Below are 19,931 nucleotides of genomic sequence, written 5' to 3'. Positions count from 1 at the left end.
TTGCCTAACAAGACTGAACCAGTATTCTTAATGCAGTAATTATGTTTTAAGCAATCTCAATTAAAAATACTGTTTTGCTGCTGTTATACAAAATAGCAATTACTTTTCTGAATGCTAAACACAGATACAGTAAAACACGTGAAATGAGGCTTTGCATTATATATGTAGCATTTTGTAAGACATTCTCTATCTCTTGTTACAATCTGCCATCAAAACTCAGTTGTTTCCATACCTACACATATGGCTTATCAGGAAAGGGAGAACAATAAAAGCAACATAAGATGCAGCTAGCAAGAAGAAAGAATATTTCCTTGGTAGGAAACTGAGGCCCCAGAAGCAAATTTTATCAAGCATACATTTTTTTGTGGACTATCAGCATGCTGTAAAATATTTATTCAAAGTTACCAATCCTGTGCTGGACCCATCACTTGTAGAAAATCACAGAACTTCCTGGGAAATAAATCTGTACTCCTACATTGAAACTTACTGAGCTAAGAGCTTTGAATATGATTTGTCAGCAATAAACTTCTGAAAATACAGTAGTGAAAGCCACAGATTTGGCAGCAAGTAATCCTGGAGCAGTCAAGCAAGATGAGCTTACTGTTTCGAAGTGACAGAGGGTCTAGGGTATTTAAGGCTAAGAACAAACAAGTGTTCTTGAAAATACCTGGGAAAATACCAGTAACTTCTAAGAGACTGAAAAATATCAAAAAAGCCATACTGTCTTGCCTAAATCAGCCATGAGTTCAGAATAGATCAGCTACATCATCTCACTTCACAAAATATGCTTGACAGTTGCATAATGGTTAGAAGTGAGAAATCCCATACAAGCAGAGCATGTGATTTTCGTTGCACTTGATAGGTTTGTGCAGTGTTAAAGACAGCTGCACTGACAGGTAAGCTGTTCATCTCTGCTCATAACTGCTCCAGAATTGATGCCAAGAAAGGACAATTTTCAACTCCACTGAACTGTCCTACAGGGCAGACAGTAGACCCTACATGGAGCTTCTATCCATTCTGGCCAGCACTGTCAAGTTTGGGCTCTGGAGTTGTGGCCAGCTACAACTCTCTCTAGCCATCCTTTCTCCCCTCAGGGACTGTGTGACTGTTGGAAACCCCAAAATTGTACCTGGCACATTTCAGATGCCAGTACAGACTGTTATGAAATCTCCTTTAGCTTTGTATCTGGAGCATACAGACAGGCATGTCTAACCCAAGACACCTGGTACCTTCCTCTAGGACAAAATGATCTTCTGGGGGGTTGCCTAGCTAGTCATCATGGCACAGTGTCTCAGCTCTAGCAATCATATTTTGAGTGTCAGTGTGATTTGAAGTTTTAAAACAAGGTGCCACCTCTCTGTCTTGTTTTCTCTTTTGCTGTCAGATCACCTTTTCATGGGGAACACAATGTTTTATATTGCAAGCAGAAAACAGGGGGTTTTTTTAATGATTGTTTTATTTGACTGCCCCCTAGAGCTTTGCAATGAAATGGATTTAATTTGCTACAGTGTTCCAGCTCCAGTCACTAGTAACAACTTCGTTAATGTAGTACATAAGTTCACAGTTTGTCACTGGGCTGAAGGAAGTTCAGTTTTCACCCCAGTATGAATCTCTATATCTACAACTGATTTTTCACCCTGCTGCTGTTGAGAAGCTGCCAAACTGGTGAGAGCCTTGGGTCCTCTCCTATCTCTGATGGCTGTCAAAATAAAAGGAGTTTCCTGACCAGAACAGCTGTTGTTACTCAAGAGATTTTTTCTAACTTTGTGAGGGTTTTTACCTCCTCAGTTACAGTCCTCAAGCAGAGCATCTACTCATTTGTAATGGCTGGTCATTGCTTGCTATTTTTTTAGTTAATAAGTTTGAGTGCCAACCCTTCTACTGCTGACAGCTTTGTTCTGATGCTTTCTGAAAATTCAGAGATGGTCCAGTTCAAGTTCGTAACTTTTTTTTTTTCCTTTCCATTAGTCAAATTGTGTGACACTAATGTACTGGTAATCCACATTACACTGCCTTAATAGCATCACAATATGGATGATAATGTGGCAAGAAAAAGATTCAATTAACAGAACTATTTAAAAATATATATTAAGTGCATTTCTTTCAGTTCTGATGATTTAAATTCCTGTTACACCCACTTTAAAACTTATTCATACATGAACTTAAATATCACCTCTATATGAATCACCATTTGTGTCAGTAATTTTTTGAAGAAGTGAATATATATTTTTCAAAAAACCATATATATAATAAGAAGAATAGAAGCATCATTTTGTTTCAGTTTTCTCTGGCCATTGTATGTAAATATGTATAATATATGTATATATATCCATATACATACATATTTTACTTGAGACAAATCTGAACATTTTTAAAGTCACTGCAATATAGTATAGAGATTGTTACATTTGTAAAACAAAGAGCCACCAATACTGTATGAAGAGACTGAATCTAAGAAATCACTTAAAATGCCTACCCATATTTTTCTCTCTCCCCTGAAGTGCTTCTACAGAGTGGAATTTGGAAGAATAACTGAGCAGAAAAAAACTTGGAAACCCAAATAACCAGCTTTTGTACACAAATGTGTATATACCAAGTGAAAAGAAAGAAAACAATAATTCCAAGATTATTGTATTAATAATGCATACACACTGAGTTGATCTTAAGCTATTTAGGGCATTTAAGTATACATTTAATGTATAGTACATATTTGTAGACTGCTGCTTGGAAGAAGAGTTAGGAAATGCAAAACAACACATTTCACAGTGTTAAAACTGCAAATTACCAAATAATCATCATGAGATTTTAATTTCCAGGGTCTTTCCTTTTTATATGCAAGTATATTAAAAAAAAATTTATGTTAAGATTCATACTTTTGATTTTACAACAGACACTTCTATAGGTCTAGGTTTGTTTGGGTTTCTTAATAAAATAGTGTCATTTGAATCATTTTATGAAGCAATCTTCATTCTTATATTTAACAATTCTTTCACATTAGGATAAAACCAGGCTTTTTGCACAAAATAATAAAAATTTGCAAGAAAAAAATCTAACATTGAGAAGAAAATAACTATATTTCTAGGCATGTGGCATACAGAAAACAGCCTTTCCTCACCACTTTTGCAAGGCAGTGCTGTCTGAATGATTACTGTGGACGGGAAGGGAGGAAACTCTAAATGTCAAACCCTGTGCAATTAAACCACATCATCACTGCAAGTGACTCTGTGTTCCCCTGACACCATTAGCAAAAAATATTAGGCAACATCTTCAACAACACAGGTTTTTCACATCTGTCCCAAATCCACTCCCAAACCTGTAATATTTGGTATGACTGCCATCTATCATACTACCCAGCCACGTGCTGCTTCTAAGGTGTGTTGGCATTTCATTCCCTTAAGACAAAACAGCAAAAAAATCTGTTTACAAAAAACCCTATATGCTAAGGGGAATATGTTGCCATATACTAAGTGACTGCATCCAAGGAAAGCCTACAGCAGGTTACAGCCAAGTTCTACAATCTCCTCAATAGGCACAGCAATCCTACATCTATGAAATTGCTAATAAGAAAAATGTGAAATAATGTAATTTACCATCCTCAAAAGGTCTTCCTCTTATGACTTCATTCTCGTATTTCTAGTAGAAAAAGTACTTGCTAACATCTCAATTGACATTAAAATATTTTGGTTTGAAAATATCAATAACATTCTGTTCCAGGCAGAGATTTTCCCTTGTGTTCAGGAGTCTGAAAGCTTTTCTTATTGCTGATGCTGCAAACATAATGAATCATTCTTTATATTTTATCTTTTAATACTACCCATTTCACGACTAGGAAGGTATTTCAATCAAATATTGCTACCTAGATGCAGTTTTGGAATAAATTAAAACTGATGGCTGATACACCAAAATTAGTCTGATGTCACAAAATTCAAAATATGAATGTATTATCACACAGATTACTTTTATGGGACAGCAGTTTTCATCCTGCACTTAACTCCTTCTTGACATATGGTAACAAGTACAAAAACTAACAGGCTGGGAAATCCCTTGGAATCCCTTGGTCAGTAGCTGGCTAAATTCTGACCTCAGTTGCACAAAACTGTAGATCTGCACTTAATTAAGATATTAGTTTTTAGAATTGTGCACAAATTTAAACTCTCAGTTCCTGATGCCCTCATTTAATGCTTTTTAGTGTTGAGTCTCTTTGGAAGGACATCTCTGCTACATCATTCTTGATTACTTAGACATGACTCATCACTGCAATCTAAGTTTTCACACAATTCTTTCACATTCAAGTGCCACCCCTTTCCAAGTGACAGGATCCCTAACACCTGCAGAAGAATAGGAGAGGGTCAAAATACCTTCTAAGTGGAAGATTTCTGGAAAAAACCTCTCTATATTGCATTCTAGCAAATAGAATATATTATACGAGGAACCTAGGATAACAAAGGTTGGAAGGAAGCTCAGGAGGTCTCTAGTCTGACAGAAGTCAGTTATGAATGCAGACCATGTTGTTCAAGGCTTTATTTAGGTTTGTGTGGAAGTCTCCAAGGGAGCAGATAGAATAGCAGAAACTGCACTGATGATGTTCACAGGAAAAGGGTTTCTCCTTGTATCCAGCCTGAATCTTTATTTTCAACTTACAGCCACTGTCTCTTGTCTTCTAGCCCACATCATTGTGCAGAGCCTGGCTCCATCTGCTCAATAGCCATCCCATAGATAACAGAGATTGCTGTTAGGTCCACCTGAAGTCATCTCTTCTGCAGGCTGAACAAGCTCCCTTCTCTCAGCCTCTCCTCCTGTCCCTGTCCATCCTGGTGGTCCTTTAATGAAGTCAGGACCCCCAGGTCTTTGCCAGCAGAGCTGCTGCCAAGCCAGTCAGTCCCCAGCCTGTGCCAATGCAGGTGGTTACTCAGTCTCAGAGACAGGACTGTGCTTGTGCCCTTGCTAAATTTCATGAGGTTCCTGTCCATCCATTCCTCCACCTTGTCTTGGTCCATCTGAATGGCAGTCCTGCCCTCAAGTGTTTTGACCATTCCTTCCAGTTTGGTATCATCTGCAAATCTGCTGAGCATGCACTTGTTCACTTTCTCTGGGGTAAAGATGTTTAGCAGAACAGGCTTCAGCACAGATCCCTGTGACACTCCACTTGCCCCAGTTCTCTGGCTGGAGTACATGCCCTAAGACTCCAATCATCTAATGCACATTTTGCCCGTGTAGTTCTGCACTTTCTCTGGCTGGAGTACATGCCCTAAGAATCCAATCATCTAATGCACATTTTGCCCATGTAGTTCTGCACCCCTCCAGGCTGTAATGTTTGAACACAGAGAAGAGAACACAGACACAGCACTCATGTGCCCAGAGGTATAACTCCCCAGATCATCCTTTTGCTTGAAGATGGGTTGGAGACCTTCCCTAGTCTCCACAATCTTTCAAAGATAAGAGAGCAGCTGTACAAGGACAGTGGCCTGCTCCCTCTGTACCCATTTGACCCTACATATGGGTTGAGTTCTGTGAAGTACTCCCTGTGTAAGGGCATCCTCTGCTGTTTATTTTCCTGTGTGGGCTTGCATCACAGCAGAGCCTGAGAGACCTTGTTGATGAACACAGAGCACTTCAGTCTTGTCTGTGTCTGCAGAACTACTGGGTTATCTGTGTCCATGTATATGTATATTTATTGAGTACACATAATAGGTAATATTACTTATATAACATATACATAAACATCCACACCAGCTCATGTTGCATATTCTTAAAATGAGTTTTTTTTCAATGGAGATAATAGATTCTTTTTCTAATGTGACATGGTTATTTGCATTTCATTGTCATCGCCTCATACTCTTTATTCTAGGATCATCAAACCATTTTAAGAGCATGGGCAGTTAAAGACTTTGCTCCAAATTGTCCTTTGTATGTCCAAATACTGAAACCTGAGAATAAATTCCACATCAAGTTTGCAGGTAAGTGTAAAATTTCAGTCATTTGAAGCAACTTACTAGTATTTGGCAGTTTGTTTCATGAACACACAAGCAAAGTGAGAATCCCTGGGCATACTTACTGGTTAGAAGCTGATTAAAAGTACAGTATTGTAAAATAACATGGGGTGTATATATCTTGTCAATGGCAAAATGTCATGTTTTACATTATAGACTTAACTAGAAGCACTTTTGAGGATTATTAGTCTTATGTTACATAATATAGAGAGTAGAATTATGTGATGTGTAACACATGGCTACTCCATAATTATAGATCCAGGTAGGTCTCCAACTTACTATATCCATGTCTTTAAATAATTTCTGTCTACTACAACATACCATGACTAAGGAGTGTATTAGACGATCTGATTGGAAAAGGCCAGGTTTAATACAACTAGCAATTGTGGTGAAAATCTTCTCACTGGATTGTTTTTATTTTTCTAAGTGGCATGGAAAACATTATTTTAGTTACTTGCAAATCTTTTGGAAAGAGGCATATAATTTCATTCTATGTCCTTAGAAACTATGGTATAAAATGAAAGCAATTGTGGTGAAAATCTTCTCACTGGACTGTTTTTTTTTTTCTAAGTGGCATGGAAGACATTATTTTAGTTACTTGCAAATCTTTTGGAAAGAGGCATATAATTTCATTCTATGTCCAGTAAAATGCATGCCTTAGAAACTATGGTATAAAATGAAAAATGATGTTTAGAAATCTGAAAAATTTCCAGCCTTATAAGGATAGATTACCATCTTTAATCTGACAAACTGTTTCTTTAACTATGTAGGTATACCTCTCTTTGTCTATAAACAAACACTAATATGTGTTATAATGAACTAATTTTGGAAAAATATGAAGTAGAAGAAAAGCTTTCTTTTTCAACTGTAATTTTGAAGATTCAGTTTTCTTGAAGGATATTCAGAGGAAGAAAAGAGTGCTGATTCATACAAAAAACAAAACAACTCTATGGAAAATATTATTCTCCTCCATCATTCCAGAATGTGATGAAAAAGTAAATTCCAGTGCAGAACAGTTCCAGAGCAACAGTTAAAGCTGTAATTTTAAAAAGCTACTGAATTTACCACTAGGTTAGAAAGGAGGATAAAAGCATCAATAGCAGTTCTGAAGTTATAAAAGTGTAATCTCAAACTATGAGATGGCACAGCAGGGAATAAGGTTTATGGTGTGACAAGAAGGATAGTGCTTTTTCATCTCCCCCTTAAGATCACACAGCACAAACAATCTTTTCTCTCTAGCCATGGCCACTTTTCTTTATCACTAACTGTGTTAATTTGTTGTTCCAAATTATGTTTTTATGGGAGTTTCATTATTCTTAATGGCTTGTCTCTGTAGGAGCTTATATATAACTAGAGGTAATTTTTCATATCTGTTGTAAGTCTCAGATAGATAATTTGGAGCATTTTTTTAAACAAACAAATCCCTCACAAAACCTCTTTTGGTAATATTTCCTTCAACTGAATGTCAACATCACCACTGGATGCTTTCCTACTGCAAATGGTTGGGCCAATGACAGAGCCATGAAAACAACATTTATTTGCATACATTTTCCTGAGAGGACTCTTCTTTGGTTATTAATCTCATCTAACTCTTCTTCCTTCTGAAATACATACCCAGTGAGGGCTGCAGACTATAGCCCTGTCCAGAGTCCTTGTGAATAAAATTTGTCATAACCATTTGGAACATTTTTCTAAATGCTTTTCCTATTATGATTCAAGACTGCTCTATTACTACCTTAATGCAAAAGCTTCTTTTAAATTTGATATTCCTTTAAAAAATGACTCCTTTCTTCTGGAGGGTTTCCAAAACAATATTGTGCATTTTTATGAACCTGAAATATTCAGTAATAGGATTTTTTTCCCCCCATCCTCTTTACACAGAGGTTTGGAGACTATAACTGTCAAAAATAAAGTTTCTGAATCTAGAAGGAATTCAACCAAATAGTTCTGGGAAGTCCTCCTAACTGCTGTTTAACTTATAACTGCAGTGAAATCTTATGAAACACTAGAAGTTCTGTGTCTCAGCAGCTTTTTATAGCTTTTTAGGTTTACCAGTTATCCTAGATTGCATGAGCCAATCCTGAAATTTAGACTGACTGCATTTTCCTGTAGCATAGTATCCTGGAGATTTGCTGCCTTTGGCTTCAGAAACGGTACATAAGAAAAGTAATTGTTATAATTTCTTCCCATCCAGTGGACAAGACATACATTCTTCCACCCTTTAATAAGAGTATGAGAACATATTCTTGTCACTAAAGCAAGAGAGTGGAGACACTTTGGCCAAGGTCCTATGGCCTTCCAGAAAGGCAACTTTCCTGTCTTTTCACCTGATGCCAGACACACATCCTTGCACCTTGTTAGTTTTTACAGTGGATTTTAAGTACTTTGTTTAAATTGGTAACTTACACTTTTTAATACAGTGGCATAAGTGTTTGTCCCAGAAAAACCCTTTGCAAGTTTAAGGTGTGAACATTCTAAATACACAACCATTCTAACATGACACTTCTCAGATGGGCAGGGAAACACTGTCTTATCTCTTAAGCTGAAATACTTTGGTTTCTCCTTAGTAATTTCCAATATACAAATACCTTTACATGCCCAGTTTTTCTTTCAGCAACACTGCATTTTCCTTTTCTGGCAGTAACATATGGTTTTCTTAATCTTTCCACTTTTCCTTCAAACACATGGGGCTACAAAAGGCCCAGCACCCTTATTGCATGCACCTGGCCTTGTGTTTCAGCACCAATGGGAAATAAAGTGAAGATTGTCCACAGCAGAGCAATTTATGCAATTCAGAAACTGGGCTAAATTGCTTATTTTCTGAGGAGAACTTAAAATTTTCCATGTATACTAGAAAATAAATTAATCACTTTGACCTTGAATGTTTGTCAATTATATATAATGACAATTCTAGGAAATGGGGATACATTTTGACATCCTCTATTTGTTCAAAATGCACCAACGAATTAGCACAGATTGTTGAAGTCTGACATTAAACCTTCAGTAGGTTATTTGAGAGGAACATAGTCCAGATTCCCTGAACTGGATATTGAATGCATCTGATGATTAATCTATCCAATTACAGATAAAAATATTCTAGAGGTAATGGATGGGCATTTTTCTCTATCTGGTCTCGTAGTGGTCATGTTAACTTACCAAATTGACAGAAGTAAGGTTTCTCAGAATAATTGTGCCATGTCTGGGACAGTCTCACTGCATGGCTGCTGCTGCAGGCATAAATCAGTATTTTGAGTCTGTTTTATTGTTGGTAACATTACATAAACCATAATTCACCGCACTGCATTATTACATCTCAAATGAGACAGACTTAGCAACAAAATTTCTGTCAAAATATATTTTCAACAGAAGCTGCAGCTTCTGGAAATTCTAAATGGAATATTTCTCTAGTATAAATGCAATCAAAATACTTCTTTTTGGTAAACTGATTTGACATATTTAATATTCACTTCAAGATAAACTGCAGTTTCCTTGTCAGCTTCACTGTCACACTGAATAATTTGCTGATTCTAGTACCTGCTGCTGTCAGAGGACCTGACTGATGTCCTGGACCTGAGGAGTGGGAGAGCTGTCACCCAGCTTCCTCCCTTCTCACTTTGGTAGAGAAAGCATCAGATAAAGTTCTGTATAATCCTCACCACAGTTCCACAATCGTAAACACAGTAACATTATAGGCAAGCTATAATCTGTCAAATAATTGGAGAAATGAGCAGGATACTTTTGACCTTATCTGTGTCTTAACTGCAGCCAAGATGAGAAACCTGTAGTACCTCTCTTTGTATTTCTAATCATGGTCATTAGATTATGAAAGATTCTTTCACATGGTGTTGCCAAAGTACCTTTGAGAATTCAAAAGCTTCAAAACAGTTCTGAAGTCAGTAGGGTGTTATTTTCACATACCTATTTCACAGATGCACAAAAAGTCATGAAGGGCATAATTAACTCACACAAGATCAAAGTCTCTAACAGGTTCAGAAACAGTCCTACAAGTCCCAGCTCCATGGCTCCTGATGTAAAAACACTTGACAACACAATGTCAATCTCTTACACATATGAGCTTAATGTGTCTGTTGTAAGACAGAAATCTGTTTGCTGTGTGCTCTATTCTTCATTAACATAATATTTTACATAAAATCCATCCAAAAAAGTCCACCATATATGTTAGACTGTGGAACATATGGATGATTTAAATCTGAGATATATTTTTCATTTATGTTGTGCCATCCATGGTTTATTAATTTTCATTTATATTTATTTTTAGGTCAGCATATACAATTTGGTTCAAATGTGAGATCTGAAATAACAGATGATGAAATAATTCTCCTGTGTATTTTTTCTTGCTGTAATTTTCAAAATCATTAGCTATAATATACCAACATTCCAAATGAAAAAATAAGGGGAGAGTATTTGGTAAAATTCTATACAAATTAAAAAACATGGAGAATTCTCATTCCTTCAGTATCAAGCAGCTGATACTCACTTTCATAAATCTTTGCCATCTGACTAATGGTGCAGATATTCCATCCAAGGAGTAGACTATGCCTTACTCTCTCAAAATCTCTGGCCTGAAGTTCAAATAGATTTATTGATGGCATATGGTCAGCTAAAAGAATGTATTTCTATCTGACATATTTTCTGCAGGAAATATTTAATTTCTATAACAAATATATTTACAGGAGGCAAAAATCTCATTTTGTTCTATATTTGACAGTGTCTTTATATAACTAAATTCATTCCTTCCCTATGACATTTAAATAGGCCTTCATCTTCAGAAAATGAGATAATTAATTTCTCCTTTCAGTAGTCAATGATTCTGTTATGGCAAAGCCTCTAGAAATTTCAAAAAAGGAACAGAGAAGGCATACAAATTATGGCTTCACTTTTGTTTTCAGTAAGTAGTGGGCTTATAGCTATGCTATGAATTCTGTCTAGACAGTATCTTGGAGAGGCAAGGTGGTAGTAAGGATTTCAATGATACCTTAGTGAAACTAGAAGCAGATGCATGTAGACAACTCAGATCTCAGTGGGGAGATTATTTGCTTACTGTTACTCAGCAATTTTCATATGACTTACCTTTTGCTCATCTGCTCTACTATCTGTAATATTCTTTCTAATCAGAAGAAAATTCTGCTCCCACTGAAAGTAACACAGACTGAATCAAACACTAAATTCAGAGGTCAAAAAATTTGACTTAAAATGCAATAAATGCATTCATGAAACCTTTATGGCTTTACATGTCCACACTGACAAGAAATTTAAGTGGCAAGTTTTGTGCTTATCCCTTCGTCTAGACATTTCAATACTGTCACAGGTATATGTGGACGACATTAAAGAGTAATTTCTATTTCCTTTTCATGCCATCCCCAAGCACTGGAGAGCATTTAACTGTGATCTGAGTTTAAAACACTAACCATCCAAGTTGAATAATAATTCATATAATACTGAAAGCATGTGCTACTGAAAGATTGCACAGTTAAGTATAAGCCAATATAGAGGAATAGATAGAATTCCTATGTTGCTTTCTCTAAATTCCATTAAAAAATAGGAAAAATAAAAAGGTATGTCTATGGTCTTGGTTCTCTACTGCAAGTATGAATGTCCAGAAATACTTCTTTGTAAGGATTCTCAAAAACAAAGCACAACTTTGTGATTACAAGAACAAGACAAGCACTAGGGTAAAAAAAATAAATCCAAAGTTGTAAAAAACTGAAAAAGAAAATGCAACCACCCCTCTTACCTACATTGCAAGGAGGCAGCAGCTGCTAGCAGTTCATGGGGGACACAATAGTCAGATCTGCATCATATGCTGAAGGGCAGGGCAAAGCCCCAGAGCCACTGCCTTATAACAGGTCTACAGGACAAGACAAGCACTAGGGTAAAAAAAATAAATCCAAAGTTGTAAAAAACTGAAAAAGAAAATGCAACCACCCCTCTTACCTACATTGCAAGGAGGCAGCAGCTGCTAGCAGTTCATGGGGGACACAATAGTCAGATCTGCATCATATGCTGAAGGGCAGGGCAAAGCCCCAGAGCCACTGCCTTATAACAGGTCTACAGGCCAGAACTGATGGATCAGCATTTCTGCATTGCAGTATCCCAGGCATGCTATTGTCTGAACACAAAATATATCTCTGTACAATGTTTGATGTCTCTATACCAATTTATGCAAAACTGCAGAAGGTGCAAAAGATAGAAACCAGACTACACTACTTGGCTTATTCCTGCAACTAGTGCAGCATCATAGTGGAGCCACTACATCCCCTCCATCCCCTGGACTGACAGTATGAACTGGATGCAAAACTAACTCTACTCATTCAATATGAAAGATAGCATAGATAGGGCAAATCATATACAGCTGATTTCCAAGATTCAATTGGAAGATGAAGGTCTTGAGGCAAATTTTGATTGATCCGTCTCCACGGTTTTTCTAGACAAGGAAATGATACTTCTGTTCAATTGAAAGTATTTTTGTAAAACATTATTTATCTTTTTTTTTCCCCTACAGATCATGTTGTGTGTGAAGAAGAATTCAAGTATGCTATGCTAGCTCTAAATTGCATATGCCCAGCTACTTCTACATTAATCACACTGCTAGTTCATACATCTAGGGGACAGTAAGTATATACACTACCATAAACCAAGCAAACAACTTGTAAAAGTCATAGCTGATATTCTTTGGAAAACAGCTTACTCTGAATTCCTAGACAACTGTAGTTTTAAAAAAGAAAATGGAACTTTCTGCACAATAAAAGCATCAAGACACTTTACTCAAAACAATATAATTTCACAGAGAACACCCCCCTAACTTTTAATAGTTTGTGGCATGCTGCTGTGCCACTTCAACAGTATAATGTTTGAAAAAACTGTGTTTCCAGTTTAGCAGACTGAACTGTGGATCTATCACAAAATCCTATGTAAGAAGACCCAAGAATACCTATTTTAATGTGTAATTCAGAGGTCTGTTTCATTGAATTAATTTTTTTTTTCAGATCATATATATTATTTGCTATTCAGTGTCTGTACATTAAGGAGGAAACAAACAAACATGATTTTTAGCATAACCACACTGCAGGAAAGGATACAAAATTACAGTGACCCTATAGACTACACAGCCACAGTAGAACTTCTTTATATTTACTAAACTAATTTTACCACATCTGGCATATGTTATGCTATGTTTGTGGAAAAATAAGGTATTCTTAACTAAAATGTTGTGGGCAGAGAGATGCATTAAAGAGTAAATCTCAAAACATTTGTAGAAATGGAACATGTATATACACTATGTGTATACACTACAGAAGAATATGTTGAGAGTCTAGTAAAAATGCTAACTTTTTTCAAGTAATCATGGACCCAGTAATACAATATTTACAAGCAGAATTATTTAACCTTCTATATGGCATTTGTAATATTCCCCTGTGCCCAGAATGGGGAAAACAGAAATTGTTGCTAGAACTTTTACCATGAAGAACAACAAATGTCAAGATTTTAATGGCACTGTCTGCACTAGAATCTGTTAAAAAGACAACAAAATACTGTTTCCATGTCTCCTGAGCATCATGGTGAATTACATTCTTCACCTGCCTGCCTTTCATTATCTGACATTCACAGAATGCAGAGCTTTTTTTAGTTATTTCATATTACATGCACTAAAAAGAAGAGCAGCATTCCTAACAGCTAGCAGAGAATTTTCCATCAGGCCAAAACCAGACATATGAAAAGGAATGTTTTCTGCTGTACTTCGGAAATTTAGCATTCCATTTTTTAACACAGGCAAACTGATCATTTACAGACTCCCAACTATGATGCAAAGTAACTATCATAGAATGCAAAAATGCTTAGTATTTCTTTTGCAACTGGAACTAATTGATGGAATCAGTGCTATAAAAGTAACTGATTTCTAGTCTGGTCATTGTATACTAGAAGCCAAAAAAAAGTTTTTGTACAATTACTTTTAGCATTACTCTGAATCTGGAAGATTATATAAGAATACAGAAACATACAAGCTCTTTTGTGTTTATACATAAAATTGCTTTGTGACTAATTTATAAATCAGAGGGGACTTTTTGGCTTTTCTAAAAATTTTCTATTGATGAACAATAGGTAAATCAGGTCCTAATTGTTAAAATAGGTGAAATTACTTTTATTCATGCATATGAAAGATGAAGTGAGATGAAAATTTGAGTTTGGCTAAATATAAGTAAAAGGATTAAGGATAAATAGATTATTTAAACTACGAATAAAAATTTTAACTATATGTGCATTTATAGCCAAATTAAATACTAAGCTAGATCTACACTTCCAGTGTTAACAGGGAGTTGCTTTCCTTGACATTGGTTCCTGTTTAATTATCCTTTTATTAATCTGGTTATTATTAGAACCTGCATTAAACTTTATGTAGGACTTATGTTTTAAATCCCCATATCTGTTGACTCACAAGTTTAGTCACTACAGTGTAGTGACTGGAATGTTTGGTCAAATTGTTAGCACAGATGACCAAGTTCAAATGACTACCTAGGCCTTTCCATTCCATTAGGAATGACTCTTCTTTTTACACAGGATTGTAGGTGCATATAACCAGAGGAGACTATCAAGGAGCTGACCAGAATATTTCTTGCTTTTTGTCACTTTCCTGGTGAAAATTCATTCAGGGAAAATATGACCACTCTCATGCTCTACCTTCTTAACATTTGTTAGCTTAGTGTTATGATCTTAGAACCTAAGTGTCTTACATTTGAAGGGAATTAAACACTTCATTGACAGTTCATAGAGAAAACACTGTCCCTACTGTTTGTTGTACTCTTACAAATGAAGTCCTACCTATACCACAGGGAATGTATTTCCTAAACTTATTAAGAAATACAAGCTCATTTCTGATAATCATACACTGGGAGATTCCTGGAAGTTGAAGACAATACATAACAGCAGAACACTGGAAAAACTATTCTTCTCTATTATCCCAGTTATGATGATAATACAATAAGCAGTAAACAAAAAGAAACACATTACATAAATCAAAACTATCTTATCTTCTGGTATTAATAGGTGAGAAGACTGGGGAACACATTGATTTCCTAAGCAACTTTGGCCAGATCAGCTTAATAAAATTAAGGGGAAGTTTGCTCTGTTTATGTGAACTGGCTTTGGTCTTTAATGTGACTTTTCAGATGAAAGCAACTAGATGTAATTTATCCCATTGTTTTCTCCGCTGTTTATGGAATTCAAAACTTCAGTCTGTCAGACACCAAAATTCTACCTTGAATTTTATTTATAATCTTATTATTGATCTTAGTTATGAATCTTAACTTTTATCTTGAAATATTTTCTAATTATCTAATCTAATAGTAAAACTTCATTAGCCTTTCTATTATAATACAAAATATTGGAAGAAAATTGCCTTTCTGACTTGAACTTAATGTGATCTTTACAGAACAGCCCCATGGGAAGCTTTTAGACAACTAACTGGAACCAAGCAGACTTTAAACAGGTGAATGTTTTATTTTAGAGGGAAAAGTGAAATAGGGAAATCTTTTTTGTAATTACATTTTAATCCTGCTATTCTACACCAAGCACACTGTTTGTTAATACTGTTGCAATAAAAATGGTTTACTTATTTCCACCTTGAAAATAAAATTTTCATGCTGAGGGTGGAGAAACATAGTAAAATGAAGAAAAACAGAAATTGTGTAAAGATATTGAAAATGTATAAATAAGCATAAAGAAATGTGTCCCAATAATGACACCTTCACTCCAACTGGCAAAACACAGAACATATTGGTCAGTTTTATGACCTGCATCCATTATATCCTGAAAACTCATGCTGGCAGAACTTTGTTCCTACATGAAATTTAATACAAAAGTTCACAGAAACCCCAAGACTACAAGTTTTGGTGTTAGTTGAGGTTTGGAACATTTCCACTAAATGGTCTGTTTAGATAAAGAACATTAGGTGCATAGAGTAAAGGACAATATGCTTAGTAATTTAATTTTTTTTGCACTTGAGAAGGGAAGGTATACATTTGTAATAGTATAGAAGGCACAGTAACTAAAAAGGTCCAGAAGGTAAAGCTCACTGATCAGCAAATGCAGAAGATAAAGTGATCAAAGACAAATGGCTGTTTCCTACCTAAGTTATTACTAATGATTCTTTACCTACTTCAAACAGGAACCAGTCAGTCTGGCACTAAGCACCTGAAGACACTGTCTTTATGAACAGAATGAGCATGCTGTTGGTTTTACCTGTCATCTTTAAACTGCAGTGAATCTACTTATTGTGGTGTGAATTTAAAGTAATTCAGCCATTTCTCTCCTGATATTAAAGCACATACTCTTATATGCCTATTAATTAGCAGAAATTGCTCTTTAATTCATTAAGATAATCTCTGTACTTGCAGTATTACCAAACTTTGATCTCAAGCACTTCTTTCAGATTAGCCTATGGGACTTTTTAAATAGGCATTTGTAGTTTCTATTGACATGAAATACCTTTCTGATAAGTAAGACTTTTACATTAAGTTTTAAAGTGTTCTCTCTATCTGTACATGTTTCAGGGAGAGTCAGCAATCACCAGAACAATGGCAGAAGATGTATGGCAGATGCTCTGGTAATGAAGTGTATCATATTAACCTGGAAGAAAGTACTTTTTTTGCTGAGTATGAGGGGAAGAGCTTCACATATGCTTCTTTCCATGCACATAAAAAGTATGTTTGTTTTCCTACCAACAATTAAAAGTTCAAACAAATAATTACTTGTATTGCCTGCAATTTAGCTCTGCAGCCAAAGACACAGCAGTACTCATAATTCTGTTTCTGGCTTTAAGTATCCAGCCACTACTAGGGATGTATTTCTGTAAGTTATAGCTGGTCAGGTAAAAACTCATGTTCATTCTGTACAGGCCAACTCAGCCTGAGAAAGCAGAATGTAAGGAATGTATAGGATAAGCTGGATAACCAGAAAAAAATCAACTTAGAGAAGTTTTACTAGAACACCAGTCCCTTTCCATGCCCTAAACAATCAAGAAAAGAATGGGTGTGAGGGTGTGGGGCTTTAATTATCGAGGAGTCAGGTGCAAACTTGGCTTCCTTTGTGGTATGTTTGCTTTATGCAAAATGTGCAAAGGTGGCACATGCTACATTCTGGTGATTGTTCCAAAATAAACCCCTGTTTTTTCTGTTAGATGATAACATCCTTCTTTAAGTTCCAGATGATGCATCACTTATTCGATGATGCTCTGTGTAGTGAAAATACAAAATAAACAAAAATCTTGCATGTTTATATATATTCAAAAAATGAACATCTGTCAAACCCTGAATATTGAGTTTATCCTCATGCTTAAAAAGAGATTCACTCTGTTACTGTAACTCCTTATTTTCTATCACTAATCAAATACATTTCTAAGATTGAACTGCAAAAATGAATTATGAAAATTATTTCCATTACGCATGAATAATGGAACAATTTAACATGATTAATACTTTTTCATATTATATATATCCATTTTTCTACTAGTATTTTTCCAGAAAGGACTATTCATCTGATAGGAAAAAAAAGTCAACTAGAGCAACATTAGAAGAACATTATAAGGATCAAGAAAAAGACTTGATTTAACTGCCTAGGAATTTTGGAGCTCATAAAAATTGCTTGAGCAGCAGTAGCCTATTTAACAGACTACATTTTTCAAACGTTATTTGTCGTCCAAAAATCTGCAAATGTTCATAATGTGCAAAATATAAAAATATACCTGAGGTTCATTTTTGACAATGGAAATTCCGGTACATGCAGGACTATGCAAAGTGAACCATGCCTTTCCTTTTCTAATTAAGGTTTGGAGTCTGTCTGATTGGGGTTAGAAAGGAAGATAACAAAAACATTTTGCTGAATCCAGGTCCTCGTTATATCATGAGTTCTACAGATATATGCTTTTATATAAATATCACCAAAGAAGAGAATTCTGCTTTTAAGAAGCCAGAAAAGCATAGAAAAACACATGGATCAAAATTATCTTATCATGGAACTTCTAGGTTACCAGTACACAGTATAATAGCCAGCATGGGTAAGTAAAACAAGAACCAAAAGCCTCACTACATATTCTTATTCAATGAATAGTACATTTTAAAATGTATTCCTAAAGTTTTAAGAAACTCTAATCATGTACAGAAAGAAAAATTATGAAAAATTAAATGCTTGCCCTAATAGTTAAAAAAAATCCCACAAACAAACCAACAACAAAACCCAAATGGTATTTGGTTATCTTTTTCTTTTACTTGACAATATGGAATTAAACTGCTTAAAATTGTTGCATAAAAAAGTAACAATCAAGTGTATGCAGAATAAAGCAACTGAAAAAATCCCAGGAGTAGGTTCTTTGGCATTCATAACTGGTCATTTGTAATAAGTTTTCATAAACGTCTTTAATTAAAAAAATGCCCTTAGTAAAATTTACATTGGTGATGCATATAAATACGGATTAATTATATAAGGTATGATTTTTAAAAGGTAGTCAACAAGATATGCATTAATGGTCAGAAAAATTGCTACTTCCCTTGGCTGTCCTTTAAATATTTGTTATATTTTAACGTAGCAAACACAATCAATATAATATTGCTTTCAGTGTTTGGCCATGCAGTCAGGTAATCCCCACTAAAGACAGGAATCTCATTCAAATGTTTTAACAACCACACTGAGTAAATGTTTCCAATGCTACTTCAGGGACTGTGGCTATCGATTTGCAAGACACAGGATGCCGAACGTCCAGCGGCCCCACGCTGGCACTTCCTCCCGAGGGAGGTAAGGAGGGCAGACGGCCCAGTATAGCACCTGTTTTGGAGGTTGCAGACTCATCCTCACTTCAGACATGTGACCTGCTAAGTGACCAGTCAGAAGATGAAACTACCCCCTCAGATGATGAAGTCTCTGCAGGCTTAGAGTATGTATATTAAATATAAAATAATTTGAAAAGCTAAGATTATGTAAAAAGCATCAAATTTTTTTTACATGCAGATCAGTCTGAGAGGTTGTAAGAAGCAAGACTCATAAAGCCCAATTAATGGAATTATTTCCTTTCATGAAAGAAATGCTGTTGTCTGCTAGCAGAATGCCATGAGCCTATTTTGAAACAAAAACCCCCACGATCAGATTAATTCTTCCATTTGCTGGAGATAAACTGCAGTTATAAAAGCTCTGTTTGTATATTGCAAATTTTTTCATAGCATATTTTATGGCTGTTTTTCTTATGTTGTATAGATGCTATGTCATGCTCAACTAATTTGCAAACAGTTAAGGACTCCTGTCATGGAAATAATCAGATCATCCAACAGGCTTGTTGAGTGCTAGGGCAAGGTGTCTGACTTCAAAATGTACGAACGACCAAAATAACAGTATGAGACAAAATTATGGCATCTAATTTAAAATGCTTGTTAGCATGCTACTGAAAGTTATGATGCATTACTCAGAGAAACCAGAAAATTCAGTCCTGTAAGTGCCATGTAGATAAGCAATTCTGTTTATTTGGATTACTGGCAGGATGCTAAAACTGAAATACACGATTAAGTTTCCCATCTCCAACAGTGACAAGCATGAGAAGCCCCAGGGAAGATTATAAAGCTCCAATGAAAAAATTAATAGAACAAGTCATCTTAAATCTGCAGACTGAAGCACCAGTATCTAAAAGGCATCTTGTAAAAAATTAAGGCCAATTAGAAAATTCATTTTGTCAGCAAGAGGATTTGCCATTTAAAATTTATTTCAGCCATGTTGAAAATCAGTTCTTAAAGCAAAAGTGTAATGACTTGACTTGTTCTTGATAAGAGTTTGAAAGAAAACTTGGCGAAGGAAGAGTAGAAGTAGGATTATTTCTATTTTCTTTCCTTCCTTTTTCAACTTCCTTAGAAGTTTCCAGTTCAAAACACTAGGACAGCACACTAT

At 35.5% G+C, this 19,931-nt stretch overlaps 1 protein-coding gene across 1 annotated transcript in view; it reads left to right on the top strand.

Moving 5' to 3' along the window:
• Nucleotides 1–19,931, top strand: part of KCNT2 (potassium channel, subfamily T, member 2) — a gene marked incomplete at both ends in the record, with an annotated part of 81,283 nt that overhangs the window by 43,864 nt on the left and 17,488 nt on the right. Inside the window, 5 exons of the mRNA XM_009072108.1 lie at nucleotides 5,849–5,957; nucleotides 12,514–12,622; nucleotides 16,559–16,708; nucleotides 17,831–18,060; nucleotides 18,717–18,933. Coding sequence (XP_009070356.1) covers nucleotides 5,849–5,957; nucleotides 12,514–12,622; nucleotides 16,559–16,708; nucleotides 17,831–18,060; nucleotides 18,717–18,933 — 815 coding nt within the window. The remainder of the gene's footprint in view (nucleotides 1–5,848; nucleotides 5,958–12,513; nucleotides 12,623–16,558; nucleotides 16,709–17,830; nucleotides 18,061–18,716; nucleotides 18,934–19,931) is intronic.

Source organism: Acanthisitta chloris, unplaced genomic scaffold (genome assembly GCF_000695815.1).
Source record: "Acanthisitta chloris isolate BGI_N310 unplaced genomic scaffold, ASM69581v1 scaffold5353, whole genome shotgun sequence".
Taxonomy (NCBI): domain Eukaryota; kingdom Metazoa; phylum Chordata; class Aves; order Passeriformes; family Acanthisittidae; genus Acanthisitta; species Acanthisitta chloris.
This window is presented reverse-complemented; position numbering and strand designations above follow the sequence as displayed.